At 45.8% G+C, this 15812-nt stretch overlaps 2 protein-coding genes across 2 annotated transcripts in view; one reads left to right on the top strand and one right to left on the bottom strand.

Moving 5' to 3' along the window:
* LOC140323433 (uncharacterized) overlaps positions 1-15812 on the bottom strand; it is a 54635-nt gene that overhangs the window by 14359 nt on the left and 24464 nt on the right. The window lies entirely within an intron of this gene.
* Positions 4603-15812, top strand: part of LOC140321801 (uncharacterized) — a 33779-nt gene continuing 22569 nt past the window's right edge. The window contains exons 1-7 of the mRNA XM_072398585.1: positions 4603-5237; positions 6768-6894; positions 8263-8858; positions 10346-10418; positions 11833-12248; positions 14416-14449; positions 15233-15693. Of these exons, the coding sequence (XP_072254686.1) occupies positions 4611-5237; positions 6768-6894; positions 8263-8858; positions 10346-10418; positions 11833-12248; positions 14416-14449; positions 15233-15693 (2334 nt within the window). The 5' untranslated portion in view covers positions 4603-4610. The remainder of the gene's footprint in view (positions 5238-6767; positions 6895-8262; positions 8859-10345; positions 10419-11832; positions 12249-14415; positions 14450-15232; positions 15694-15812) is intronic.

The following is a 15812-nucleotide window of genomic DNA, read 5'->3' as shown; positions in this document are numbered from 1 at the left end:
GAGCTATATAAATGTATAATAATAGTGTGTGACTGTGGGGGGACATTAGAGTGTCAGCTCCTCTGTACACAGACTGATGGGACTGGCTCAGTGATCTCTGTACAGCATTATGGTATATGTCAGAGCTATATAAATGTATAATAATAGTGTGTGACAGTGGGGGGACATTAGAGTGTCAGCTCCTCTGTACAGAGACTGAAGGGACTGGCTCAGTGATCTCTGTACAGCACTGCGGTATATGTCAAAACCATATAAGCGCTTGGTGTGCACAGGTTGTGGCGGTCTCTGTCTGGCGGTGTGCGGGGCCCCGGGCAGAGGATGTGGGGTCCCCGGGGGGACAGACGTTGTCCATTGATAGGCAGAGAACAATGCGAGGCCTCGGAATGTTCCGGATAATTATAGCAGATCCTGCCAGCTGTCAGAGGGGAGGAAGTGACCAGATATTTCTTGTCTTCTGTCCATGGCGCAGGATTAACCCCTTCCTACCCCTGTAAAGGGGACTGCGGGCAGCTTCGCACCTCCTGCAGCAAAATTGAGCTCAAATATTTTCCATCAGATCAATAAAATCTCACAGAAAAATCACCATCACCGCTCCCATTATACCACCTGCCATACTTCCTGTTATCGGGTGACAACGCTCTGCCTCTGTCTCTCAATTGTGTCCCTGCGTTGTCACCCTGGTCACACCCCCAGCACACACTGCACAGGAAGGGTCCACTCTCATCTTGTGGGTGGGTAGGGGGGGGGTTGTTTTATGCAGCTTCGGGGGTCACATGACTGGGGAATGCCTGGAAAACATAGAAAAATGCCCCAAGGGGCAACTGCAGAACATTTCTGTCTCTGCTGACCCCTGGTGGCTGCATTAGTTGTCACTTATCAGGCTATATTTTCACCTGTTGATCCTGCCAGTGAAACACTTCCTGTTCTAGGATCTCTTAATATATATTGTATCCATGGAGGGGTAGTGTTGTCACCATAGAAAAGGAAGTGTGTTAGGACTACAAGACCCCCCCCCCCTTTACTGTTGTCAATGCTGCAGGGGTTAATCATGCAGTATTCCTATATACACAGCTGTGTGATGTCGCCACCTGGTGGTGAGTACAACTAACTGCAACCCCCATACATCGCAAAGCCTTCCCTTGTACATGCAGTCAGCTGACAACGGTGCGCTGGGCAGACGCGTAGTCACCATCTGACAATCTGAAGGTGTTTTTAGGTCCAAAGATTTTCCCTGACTTCCTGTCCTGGTGAAACACAAGGCTGCTGTGAAGTGGCCATGGCAGCTCTGTGCAGGTCAGTGAGGTGGATAACGGCGGAGGGAGCCAGGCGAGACGCCAACACAGACCGAGGGGGAGCACAAGGGGTATGAAGAGTCAGAAATGAATTGGGGAGGTACATTTGAAGTGCATCGGAACCGAAGTCATCGCTAACTCTGTTCCCAGGGTGACAGAAGAGCGACACACCCCTTGGTTGCGAGTGATAAAAAGGGGCGTGGTGTGGTAGAGGTGTGCTGTAAGAGCAAGATGGGCGGAGTCAAAATTCGGAAGTGGGCGTGGTTTACAGAATGCGCCGGAAGTAGGCAGGTTGGGACTGTGGAGGCCTGTCAGGCGGGGAGAGGCCGGAGGAAGCCGAGCTCAGAGCCTATACCCACCATAGATACCACAGAGCCCAGCCTGTACCCCTTATACCCTCCATAGATACCACAGGGCCCAGTCTGTACCCCTATACCCTCCATAGATACCACAGGGCCTAGCCTGTACCCATATACCCACCATAGATACCACAGAGCCCAGCCTGTACCCATATACCCACCATAGATACCACAAAGGCCAGCCTGTACCCTTATACCCTCCATAGATACCACAGGGCCCAGCCTGTACCCCCCTATACCCACCACAGATACCTCAGGGCCCAGTCTGTATCTCTCCCTTTTACCTGCCATATAACCACCATATATACTACGTACCCTTCATATACACTTCAGTGCCCAGTCCATACCTCCTATACTCGCCGTATACCCACCAAATATACCACCAATCCCAGCCTGTACCCCCTATACCTGCTGTATACCCTCTATATATGCTTTGGACGTAGCATATATCCATCATATATACTACAGAGCCCTCTCTGTGTACCACTGGGCCAGGCGTGGACTCACTATACCCTTAACGGCCACATATACCATGTACCCCTCATTTACCCACCATATATGCTACAGAGCCCTGTCTGTGTCCCACATTTACCCAGCATTGAAACACCAGAGCCCACCCTGGATCCACTATATTTACTAGGTACCCCACATATACCCAGCTTGGTCCCACCCAACAAAACAACTTCCTGTGTATAGACCTCAGAGCACAGCCCAGCCTGTACCCCCTATACCCACCATAGATACCACAGGGCCCAGCCTGTACCCCTATACCCACCATAGATACCACAGAGCCCAGCCTGTACCCCATATACCCACCATAGATACCACCGAGCCCAGCCTGTACCCCCTATACCGTCCATAGATACCACAGGGTCCAGCCTGTACCCCCTATACCCACCATATATACCACAGGTTCCAGCCTGTACCCCCTATACCCTCCATAGATACCACAGAGCCCAGCCTGTACCCCCTATACCCACCATATATACCACAGAGCCCAGCCTGTACCCCTATACCCTCCATAGATACCACAGGGTCCAGCCTGCACCCCCTATACTCACTATGGATACCACAGTGCCCAGCCTGTACCCCCTATACCCTCCATATATACCACAGGGTCCAGCCTGTACCCCCTATACCCACCATAGATACCACAAGGTCCAGTCTGTACCCCTATACCCACCATAGATACCACAGAGCCCAGCCTGTACCCCCTATACCCACCATAGATACCACAGAGCCCAGCCTGTACCCCCTATACCCACCATAGATACCTCAGGGCCCAGTCTGTATACCCTCCATATACACTTCAGTGCCCAGCCCATACCTCCTATACTCGCCGTATACCCACCAAATATACCACCAATCGCAGCCTGTACCCCCTATACCTGCTGTATACCCTCTATATATGCTATGGACGTAGCATATATCCATCATATATACTACAGAGCCCTCTCTGTGTACCACTGGGCCATGCGTGGACCCACTATACCCTTAACTGCCACATATACCATGTACCCCTCATTTACCCACCATATATGCTACAGAGCCCTGTCTGTGTCCCACATTTACCCAGCATTGAAATACCAGAGCTCACCCTGGATCCACTATATTTACTAGGTACCCCACATATACCCAGCTTGGTCCCACCCAACAAAACAACTTCCTGTGTATAGACCTCAGAGCACACCCTGCACCCACCACCTGCCATGGATACCATGTACACCTCGTGTATTCCCACCATATACACCTCACAGCCCAATCTGTATACCTGCCATGGATACCTTTACACACCACGCATATACCACAGAGTGCACCATGGACCTACTTCATACACTTCTTTTTTATAAACTGCTGAGCCCAGGCTGTATGCCCTCCATATATACTATACACACCCCTCATACTCCTCTGAGCCCAGCCTGTATGCCTACCATATATACTATACACATTGCACATATACCACTGAGCCCACCATATATACTATACACACCCCTCATACTCCTCTGAGCCCAGCCTGTATGCCTACCATATATACTATACACATTGCACATATACCACTGAGCCCAGTCTGTGCCCCCTAATCCCGCCATATACTACACACCCCTCATACTCCTCTGAGCCCAGCCTGTATTTCTATACCTGCCATATATACTATAGACCCAACATAAACTCAACAAATGTACCACAGAGCCCACCCTGCACCTGCTATTTGTACTTTCTGTATAAACACCACAGGGCCCAGTATGTATCCCCTATATGTGCAATAGATACTTTACACCCCCCATGCATACCACAGAGCCCAGCATGGACCCCCCATCCATACTTCCTATATGTAAAACACTAAGCACATCTTGTATTACATATACCTGCCAGAGCCCAGCCTGTACCCCCTATACCCACCATGTATACTATATATCTGCCATATACATCAGGGAGCCCAGCTTGTACCCCCCTAACCTCCATGTATGGTATATACCCACCATATATTACCAGAGAGCTCAGCCTGCATCCCCTATACCCAACATGTATTTTAAATACCCCATGAATACCCACCAAATATACAACAAGGCCTAACATGTATCACCTATACCCACTATTTATATAAAACACCAACACAGCCTCTATCTCCTATACCCTGCATGTATGCTCTACGTACATACTCTATCCCACTATATATACCAAATACATATCACATTTTATTATTATTAAACAGTATTTGTATAACACCAATATATTATGTAGAGCACCATTTATACTACTTACCTCATCCTGTATGCTAAATACATCTTATATACCCCATCACAACCCCTCCCACCCTGGGCACGTCTGACCATGTGACCTCCTCCCATGATGCTGTGCTCAGGCATGATAGAGGGATGGCGTCAAAGTACTCTATAAATGGTTGTCTATAAATCGTTTGGCATGTGATGGTAACCTGTTTGTCTCTCCAGGGGCCACCATGGAAGACAAGGTGGGCACAGAAGTGGTAAAGCTTGAGGACCCAGACATGATGCCCAATCAGGCAGAGATGCAGCTGCAGGACCAGCTGAAGAGAGAGCCACAGATGGACGGACAGAGTGTGGTGATGGGGGAATCCATGGACTGCCTGGTGGATTATAATTTAGGAACACAGCTAACGGTGGAACAGGAGATACAGATTGGGGAGGGAGCACCGCCATGTTTGGGCTACGATGTGAACTTCCTGCCTAGAAAAAATGCTAAGCCGCGGCAGAGAAAGCTTTCTGGTGAGCGGAACTTTCCCTGCGGGCAGTGTGGAAAAAGCTTCCTGCGCAGCACGGACCTGGCCAAACACGAGAAAGCCCACACGGATGAGAAAACGTACATGTGTAGTATCTGCGGGAAGAACTTTCGTAGGCACACGTCTCTGCTGATTCACGCTCGCATTCACACTGGGGAACGCCCATATCAGTGTACCGAATGTGGGAAAAGCTTTGTGCAGCGTCAACACCTGACCACCCACCAACGTACACACACCGGCGAGAAACCTTTCCAGTGTATAGATTGTGGCAAAGGTTTCCGGTGGCGGTCAGAGCTCCTCAAACACCAAAAGAACCACGCAGACAAGGTGAGAACCAAGAGAATATTATAAAACAGTACTACAGAACACCCCCTTCTCTATAAAGGTTCTGTAGAGCTGAGAACAGACTAAATAATAAAATGCACAGTATAGGAAGTGACAAGATTTCTGGCAGCTTTTTAATTTTTTTTACACCGTTAGGGTTTATAAACCTTTGGAGATGGAAACTCGCCTACTAGCCATACAGCAGTAAGTCATAAGTTATGTTCCAAAGTGTGTCCCCCCTTTAAAATGATGGGGTTCAGGTGTCCCCAGTGATGGGTTCTGGTAATTCTCAATCATAGTAGACACAGTAGACTATTGTGCTCTTCAGCCTTGTGGTCACTGTTTGGTGAAGACCCTTTTCTGTTCCCCCATGACTGTACTCCGGGGTACAAAGCCCCCTCCATAAAGACATGGGGTCACCAGTTTGCTATGGCAAAATTCGAGTGTCCTGCACAGAGCCCTGACCTAAACCCTACTGAACACCTTTGCAGTGTTCCGGCCCCTTTTAGCTGGGCGCACCTCCCGGCACTTTTCAGTAACCAACCTGGCTGTTTCTGGGGGAAAAAACTTCTGGGGAGAATGCTGCTTTGGGATGAATCCCTATATAATGTACAGCGCTGCGTAATATGTTGGTCCTTTATAAATCCTGTTAATAATAATAATTGGAATAGGTGAACCAGGTTTGTTCATTCATCATCTCACTAATGGGTGCTAATTCTCCAAAATCTTCTGAAAAGCCATCCCAGAAGTGGAGGATTTTATAGCTGCAAGGGGTAGAAGCTCCCTAATCTTGGCCTTTGTTGTGGCTTGGAGCTGTGTTTGTAGAACTAGGATAATGCCATGTTACTATGGTGCTACCACATCTGCAAGAAACATGCTGCTGCTAACAGCTTCCTGGTGAGAAATCAGATCATAAGCAGATTGGGATTTATGCCTTTCCTGATCTGATAAGTATGCCAGGTCCGTCATGGAGAATGTTGCCAAACCAGATTCTCAGCAAAACAGACATGAATATCAGACATATCACTACTTACACTCATCAGTAACATGAAGGTGACAGGAAGGTATTCATGCCAGGTGACTGTGTCCTCTACAGCGTGCTTAGGGGTTAAATGCTAAGTATGCTGCAGTGCCGGAGGGAGGTAGGACACCGGTCACCAGACTGGGTCACTCTACCTGGCTGATCGTGTCGTTATCTGTATGTACAGGATCGGTGCCATACGATCGTTCGCAGATATCGTGCAGGATCGTTCGTCGTTCGTTCACTAACGATAATAATTGGAAGTGTGTACGTAGCTTAAGGGTTAAATTGTCACACCAAGGAGGAGGATAGGTGTGAGATACATACATTTGCATTTTGCAAAGCTTTTAGGCAAATATGAGCATTTATTGCTGTGGCTAGGGATTTGTTCCAAAGATAGTAGTTTTCTATCATATCATTTAAAACTATACATAGTTTAACTGTAATACAGACCACATACAAAAGAAATAATAAGGTGTGAAGGTATGTAATGCTTTGTGTTTGTGTTGCAGCCTTCTGTGGGATTTGATGACCTGGCAGCCTCGTTTTCTAAAGAGGAATGGATGGAACTGGAAGAATGGCAGAAGGAGCTCTATAGGAATGTCATGAAGGAGACCTCAGAGACTCTGATCTCCCTCGGTAAGGCCCAGACATGTCTCCTGGTTGGAGTCTGAATCACAGCTGCACTTGCAAACATGTGATAAGGATTTATTGTATAACCAAAATTTTGGGACCACACAGGGTCCCTCATTCAAGGTACAAGGCTTGGCTACCCATGCCCTGTCTGTACATTCTAAAAATCCTGACATCAGTTTTAGCTTCCTAGCCTATTGGTGATAATTGTGTTTCCATAAAAAGAGCTGCTGGACATCTTTCATACCTCTGCATTGTAGCACTGTGCATAGTAATATCTGGATTTGTATTTGGTGCACATGAAGTATATTTATAACTTTTCCAACTATTGAGGAATATACTTATCCCACCACATGCCAGCCCTTGTACAGTATAGCAAAATTGGGCATTTGATTCCATATTGAAGTTAAAAAAATCACTATTTACAATATTTTTCCCTGACGCCATCTGGTCTGCACCGTAAAACAATCCATTATTTATCATTGTGGTTAGACCAGTATAGGTTCACTATGTTTCCCTCAAAACAATGCATTGGGAAGCCTCTGACCTCACTGTTGCCATTGTACACAACGGGCTGTCACACTGATGGGCCGGTTATGTTACCATTGTAATGTACATAAGAGCTGTTACTGAGTTCAGCCATTGTGTGGTATTTGTTTGGGTGGAACTGCCCCCTGGCAACCTCCACCCAGCAGGAAGGTGAAACATTTTAGTAATACGATTGCTGTAATAATATCTGGTATTGCCTTTAATGTTGATGCATTCTGTTATGATTGTTATAAATGTTCAGTGACCTAATAAAGGACATTTGGGTTGGATATCAGCTAAAGCTGATACATATGAGAGTTGTTTTGCCTGCTAAAGGATTTATATTTTCTTTCCATCAATCAGAAGATCTTCTCAGCTCTTCACACTGCACAGACCTGCTTTTCTTTGCTGCAGTTCAGTAAAACTAATAGGCCTTTTCGCTAAGCTGACATTGTCACTGGATAGTGAAAGAAGCAGCAGCAGACCAATGAGTCCATCTGTCACCTTACCTTTTTCTTCTATCAACATGTTTTTTGTCAAATGAGAACATTTGATTGGTTCCTTATGCTGCTCCTTTCTCTCCCAGGAAGCAGATGCTAAGTTGTATATTATAGAGCAGTGTTCTCTTCCATATCCGGCTCTGTACAGTATGTCCCATCCAATGCTAAGCTACATACACTTTGCTTTGTTATCTGCTCCTCACTTGTATACTGTACTTTACACAAATTATTTGTATACAATGCTTTCTATAAAAGTGAGTTCTGCTTTACAATACTTTTTATCATGTGTATCATTTCCTATGTAATAAATCTGTCCCTGAACTTTGTTGTTTTGTCTTCTATACAGGTGAGGGACTGGTAGAGAAAGCCATCAATGAGAAGACTTCGGCAGAGGCAGACGGCACCCCCAGCCTTGGTGAAGATTGTACAAATAACTTACCTCTTTGTCCTGAGGAAGCAGTGCCATGTAATGATACCCTGGGTGGAGGGGAAGGACTGCTGGCTCAGACATTGGACATTGCTGATGGGAAGGCTGCAACTTTTACAGAGGGTGTGGATAAAATTCGAATGAAGTTTCTGGACCCATCTAACACCAATAACGCCCAGCGGCCGCACGCTTGCGCAGAATGCAATAAGGTCTTTTACAGCAAACGAACGTTAAAGGCTCACCTGCAGGCCCACCTAGGAGAGCGATCATATATATGTAATGTGTGTGGGAAATGCTTCAGACGCCACACATCGCTCCTTATTCATGAACGCATTCACACTGGAGAGCGGCCGTATCACTGTACGCAGTGTGGGAAAAGCTTTGTACAAAGGCAGCACCTCAGCACGCACCAGAAAACCCACACAGGAGAGAAGCCTTTCCAGTGCACGCTCTGTAATAAAGGCTTCCGATGGCGTTCTGAGCTGCTGAAACACCAGAAGGTTCACCAGGAAGAGGTGGGCAAATGTCTGGTTGTACAATGAAAAGGCATTGGGTGCCCTTAGATGACAAACTTGCATGCATAAGGGGTGAAAACTTTGGCACACAGAGGACCCTACCTAATGAAGCTTACAGTCTAAGGTGGTGGAAGTGTAGAATACAATACAGTGCTCAACCCAGAAATTTTTTTAAGCTGGGTGGGAAGAAATTTTAGGCGGGTGGCAGCCCCTGTATTATGACCCAACTGTTCTGTAACCGCCCAAAAACAGCCGGGTGGTTACTGAAATGTGCTGGGTGGTGCGCCCAGCTAAAAGGGGCTGGGGAGAACACTGCAATAGATAGGCTCTTGCTAGAAAGATGGGTAGATGAGAAAGAGGACCTGTACTGAGAGAAGATGTGAGCTTCCGTTTCTAAAATGGTTCTATAGAATCCAGCTTGTCTGGTCCTCTGTTTTTATTACGTTATGAATCATTCACACAGTATGAGTATACAGCTCCGGTATTGAACTGCCATTATCTGCATTCCTGCTTCAGGTCTTTAAGTGCAATTACTGAATCCAAATTACCAGCTTTACTTCCAGGCAATTAGCATTCATTAGAATAAAGTCAGCAGTCAAGCGCACATCATTTCTCAGTACAGGTTCTCTTTAAATATGTTAAAGGTAGGAGCATTCCTACCGATAGTTATGAAGCCTTATACATAGCCTTAGAATTATTGTATTCTAATACACTGACTGTTGATTTTTTGACCCCTAAAGGGCTTGCTGATAAAACCTAGGATTACCTAGGTGCTCTGATTGGCCTGTGCCAGTGTATTTAAACCTAAAGCACAAGAATGTATTATAATGCAGCTTACCAATGTAGATGTGGTTCCTGCATTGGTTTTCTTTTTTTACTTCATTACTGTGCCATTAATGCTTCCTGCCCTAAAATGGCAACACTTTCACTGTATTGCATTGCCCATCTAAGTCATAAAGACCACCATTTTAAACAAACATATGCCACTCCTGAGCTTTCACTGGTCACCACTTCCTGCCCAGGGGTGGGCTCTGCAGTCATTTGCAAGTGGTTGTCAAGCAAAGTGGCAAAAAAGCTTATGAAATCCACAGTGAACGTGGCCATGTGTAGGCCTGCTAACCTAAACATACCTACCCCAGGTGTATTTACCTGCATCCCACGACCACATAGTCTTTACATCCCAAAGCCAGGTCTTCTTTCCACCATGCAGTGCAGCCAATATCTATAGTTCTGTGGGGCCATTTCTTAAATGTTAATATTTTCACCTAGGCACAGATGTTAATACAAACCTGACAGATTTTAACCTTTTCCCCATGCATTTTATACTGCTGTCCCTGTTAGAAGAACTCTCCCCTTGCTTTCAGTTCTGCCTGACATCAAATAGGAAATGGCGAGGAATTCTAATAGTGATAATATGACGGGGCTGATGTGGGATTTTGGATTTAGCCATTGTTTCCTGTTAGTCATTGTAAGCGTTTGTGTTTCAGGTCTCTGACACATCGGTGAAGGAAGAACTGCGAGATCCGGACAGCTGTGAGAAGGATGAAGAATCCAACGCAGGTATTCTGCCAACACTACCAGGGTGCATGGAATACTGAGGGGGGTGTTAGATGAATGGCAAGTATTATATTCTGTGTATCTTCCACAAGTGTTTTGTTGTCATTTGCTGCTAACATTTACACCAGGTAATGAAGCCTGAACTCGGGGCAAATGACAACATACATTCATACATACATACACAAATTACCGACAGATACAGACAGTGACACAGGAGGAGAGGACCCTGCCCCAAAGAGCTTACAATCTAGGAGGTGGGGAAAGTATCACACAATAGGAGGGCATATGGAATGGTGGGTGAGTAGTGAGGGTTTAAGAGACAGAAGAAGACGGGTAGGTGAGGTTGAAGCGTTGGATTTTAGGAGCTCTTCTAAATGAGCAGAAAATAGAAGCAAGTCCAATAGGACGAGGAGACCATTCCAGAGAGTGAGGGCAGCTCTAGAAAAGTCTTGGAGCCGTGCGTGTGATGAGTGAGGAAGTCATTAGTAGGATATTGGAGGAGCAAAGAGAGCGGCTGGGGGGGATTTTTCTATCAGATCAGAAAGATAAGGGCGGCAGCAGCTGTGGAGGGATTTGAATATCAGGTAGGTAGGTTGGGGACAAGAACTGTGAAGAGATTTGAAGGCAAAGCACAGGAGCTAAGGTGAAATGGAAGCCAATGAAGAGGACTAGAAAGAGATGCAATAGAAGAGGAGTGGTGGGAGGGCTGTGTATGGGGTAGGTAGGTTGGAGGGCTGTGTATGGGGTAGGTAGGTTGGAGGGCTGTGTATGGGGGTAGGTAGGTATGTGGGTAAATAGGTGGGAACGATGGATGAGTCTGGCTGCAGTATTCATAATTGTTTGTAGAGGAGAGAGTCGGGTTAGTGGTATACCAGAGAGGAGGAGGTTACAGGAGTCCATGTATGGGAGCAGTCCTACCAGCCAAAGCATTTTGTATTTTTCCAGCCATTTGTAAGACTTGCTCTGCACAGCCCAATCTGACAGAACAGGGAAGCTTATTCTTCTCTTCTTTAGTTCACCCTGTGACTGAACAGTGAAAGGATAATTATCAAGCTTTATCTCTCTGTAATTCTGCAGTCTTCTAAAATGCTCCTTCGCACAAAGGATTGGTTTCTTGTTCCGCATCTCCTGGTCCATGCCAAAACTCCAACCCCAAAGATTAAAGCTGATCTCCATGCAGGTTTATGCATTTTGGAGATGTTTGGTATCTCATCATCTAGCATAAAAATTTACAACACCCTTTTATTGTACAGGATCACTGCTTTACATAAAATATAGAAAGATGGTGGGGTGTTTGTCAACTTCAGGCCTAAATTGTGCATTTTGTCATGTGTTCAATAATAGGAAAGATTTAAACAGCTCATGCAGTGAAGGGGTTAACTTATGTTCCTTACAACCTTTTCTCTGTGACACACAGGAGACTCCAGCGATCATTCGAAGTCTCGTCAGCCCAAAAGATGTTTATCCAAGAAGCGACCCCGTAACACAAAAGCAGAGAAGGCCCATGCCTGTGCCGAGTGTGGGAAGATATTCTATAATAAGCGGACATTAAAAGCTCATCTGCGGGCCCACCTGGGTGAACGCTCGTACATCTGTAATGTGTGTGGGAAATGTTTCCGCAGACACACGGCACTGCTCATCCACGAGAGGATTCATACGGGAGAAAGACCGTACAAATGTCTGCAGTGCGGGAAGACCTTTGTACAGCAGCAGCATCTGACCACCCATCAGAAAACCCACACTGGGGACAAACCATTTCCCTGCGACATCTGTGGGAATAGCTATCGCTGGAGGTCTGAGCTCGCCAAACATCAGAGGGTGCACCAGGAGCAGGTACGTTCTATGTGTATGTCTAATAAATGACCCAAACCTCTTTCTAAATCTTGGCTCAGACGTATAGGAAGCTGGCATTGGTAGCAATTCCCATCTATAACTCAGATACCAGTGGGTGTATCAGGAAGGGGCACCAAGACCTGGTACATCCCTCATCTGTTCTGTGTAATGTGTTATTTTTAAACAGTATTTATATAGCACCAACATATCATGCAGCGCTGTACATTAACTAGGGATTCACTGAAGGCTCATTTCACGCTACCTAATACTAAACCACAGCTCAATCACTGAAGAGACACAAAGACCTGAAGCAGCCCCCCATCTATATCAGCATAAAACCCTTTCACATATTTGTCTTTTTTTTTTTGTTGTTGTTTATTTTCCTGTCCCCACATTTCTTTGATTCCTGAATCCCCCAGATCTGTATATCAAAAATGAGATTTAAAGTACAACTATCTGTTTTACTCCCCTCCCAGGGTTCTCCCCAGGCCCATTTAGCTGGGCGCAACACCCGGCACTTTTTAGCACCCACCCAGCTGTTTTTGGGTGGTTACTGAAGCGTTCGGTCATAATACAGGTGCTGCCACCCGCCTACAATTTCTTCCCACCCGGCTTAAAAAAAAGTCTGGATTGAGCACTGCCTCCATATGTGCATATTAAGATATTGGTGGCCAAGGCTCCTGCTCTACGTCTAGCATTGTCTGCACAGTAAGGCCTACTGAAGCCATGCTATAAACCATCATGCTTGCAGCTGCTCCTATTCAACAGAGAAGGATTACAGATGTGTACAGATTTGCATTGCGGTGGCATGGTTACTGGAGGCAGCATTTGGTTTCTGGCTGTACGGTTGCTTTTCTCTGCAGGAAGAACTGCTTTGCAAGAACATCATGTGCAAACAATGTTGGCCTGCCACGCAGTTTGCTGCTCCTGGAAGCTTACAGGCTGTTTGCTCTGCACCCTGGAGTGGTTAGCTGAGCAGTTATAGAATTCATATCTGAGGTCCAAAGCCATGATCAGATGGATCATGCACTATCCATTCCTCATAAATCTATATGGGCTTTACCATTTATTTTTATCTTCTGCACAGGGGTATTTGGTCATTTTACACAAAGTAAAATTGTAGCACAGTTTATGCAAATCAATAGGAAGCAATTATTTATATAGCACCAACAGATTACGCACTCCTGTACAAAGTCGATTTTCATGTCACTAGCTTTCCCTCAAAGGAGCTCACAATCTAATGCCCCTACCATAGTCATATGTCATTATCATAGTCCAAGGGCAATTTTGAGGTTAAGCTAATTACCTAACTGCATGTTTTTGGGATGTGGGAGGAAACCAGAGTACCTGGAAGAAAACCCACACAAACACAAGGGAGAACCTGCAAACTCCATGCAGATAGTTCCCTGGCTGAGATTTGAACCTGGGACCCAGCGCTGTAAAAGCCACTGTGCTGCCCTAAATCTTTACTGTTTCCATCAATCTGTTAAATAGAAACTGGACCAAGTATTTTCCAAGGGTCATCCTCTTATTTTCAAGTGATGGAATCCCTTTAAATTACAGGAGGCACCCACCATACACTTCCTGAAATCTGCAATATCTGATCTACTCCGTTGCCATTCCCTTCACCTCCCATTCCTCTAGTTGCTGTGCCTTAGTAACAAGTCATCCACAAGTTACTTTGCATTGATGTTAATTGAGGGGGAGACATTTATTCCAGACTGGCTGGCAGCCAAATTATCTTTATATTTGTGTATGGGTCATGCTCCCATTCCCATGAACAAGCTGCACTATGCTGGGTGGGGAAGAGCAGAGGCTGAATGACAGAGATAACTCTGCTCACCTGTTTAGTGTAAGATTTTCTTTTTCTAATTGGCTGCTTTAGAATATTGCATATTTATGGTGATTTTCTAGGTGTCATAGTCTGAATAAGCTGTCTTATTGAGTTCTCTTCGCCTTTTCATTTTCCACTCACAACTTAACATTCTCATTTTCTCTCACAGCAGCCTATAGAAAGTTATCAGTTGGCAGCAGCGGCTGGTTAAATGAGATCCAGTGTTATAATCACACCTAGATGCATAGACCGCTGCACTGTTATGTACAAATTGCGGAGCTGTGACAAGGGGGGCCTCCTCCACCTGTAACTTGTTCTTTTCATCTGTTTTAGAACTCCGCAAACGCTTCTGAGGACGGACAGAAAGGTGAGCAAACATCAGGTTTTTAGAGGGGTATTTCGAACAAGATTTTGGGATAAGGGCATTTGTTGTATTAACTGGAAAGGGTAATAAGGCCCTGTGACATCTATAGCATAATTTAAAACGCCCTACGCTTGATGTGGCTGCGCCCCCCACCCCTTAATTATACCCCCAAAAAAACAAAAAATTACTTTTGAGAGAATACAAAAAAGCTTTCCCAGTTACTTTCATCGGGCTTCCTTAGGTGAGTTAATATCAGTCTTCATTTGGGATCCTCGGAATGTTGGGAATCCAAACTTAGGAATGCAGTAAATCCATGGCAGTGCTCGGGTCTAGCTATTGGCTCAGTAGCTGCTTCAGGGGGTGCCCTTTACTAAAACCCTGACTTTTGGCCCTGAACTTAGAAATACTAAGGTTATGTATGCACGTCAGATGATTCTCGTCTAAAAAATCGCCTCAGATGGTTTCTGACAAGAATCTGGTGTGTACAGGGCTCCCGGCAGGTCCACAAACAGGGAAGGTTCGTAATGAAAGTGAGGGGGAGAGAGCACAGTGGGGTGCCACTCCGTCGTTCTTGCCTCTCCATAAAGCAGAATGGCGCTGTATGTACAACACTAGTTTACGTATCGTGCAGTTTTTCATGATCCTTTCCAACGACAAATATTGTTTGTGTGTAGGAGTCTTCTCTTTGCTGTTCTTATCTGTTGCTCAGCACCTGAAATACCTCAGTTTACCTAATATAGATTGCACATCCGCACATTGACTCTAGTCTTTTTTTCTATTTATCAGATCCTGCAGTAAAACGGCGCTTCAAGCGTGAAGGCCAAAGCACACTGGGCACCCTAGAAAGGGGCAAAGCTTTAGGGAAAAGGGCCAGGATGCTTTTACGGCAGCGGGCACAGAAAACAGAGCGGAGCCACTCCTGTCCAGAATGCGGCAAGACCTTCCTGAACAAGAGGACGCTACGCACCCACCAGAGGGTACACACTGATGAACGTTCCTACATCTGTAACGTCTGTGGGAAGAGTTTTCGGAGACACACCTCGCTGCTCATCCATGAAAGAATCCATACGGGGGAACGGCCATATCAGTGCGCTCAGTGTGGGAAAAGTTTCGTACAACGCCAGCACCTCACTACCCACCTAAAGACTCACACCGGGGAGAAGCCTTTTCAATGTGCACAATGTGGGAAGGGATTCCGCTGGCGCTCAGAACTACTGAAACATCAAAAGGTGCATGAAGAGGACCAGGTGAGTTCCCACCTCTGTACTGTCTGATGGGTGAGGACCTTCCCATGTGTATGAAACAGGAAGATTTTCAGAATTTAATAATATTACAATCAGATCCGTTCTATTGGCTACTTTGGTTT

This window comes from Pyxicephalus adspersus, chromosome 1 (assembly GCF_032062135.1).
Source record: "Pyxicephalus adspersus chromosome 1, UCB_Pads_2.0, whole genome shotgun sequence".
In the NCBI taxonomy this organism is placed as follows: domain Eukaryota; kingdom Metazoa; phylum Chordata; class Amphibia; order Anura; family Pyxicephalidae; genus Pyxicephalus; species Pyxicephalus adspersus.
Note: the sequence above shows the minus strand (reverse complement) of the source record. Positions and strands in the feature narration are given on the sequence as shown.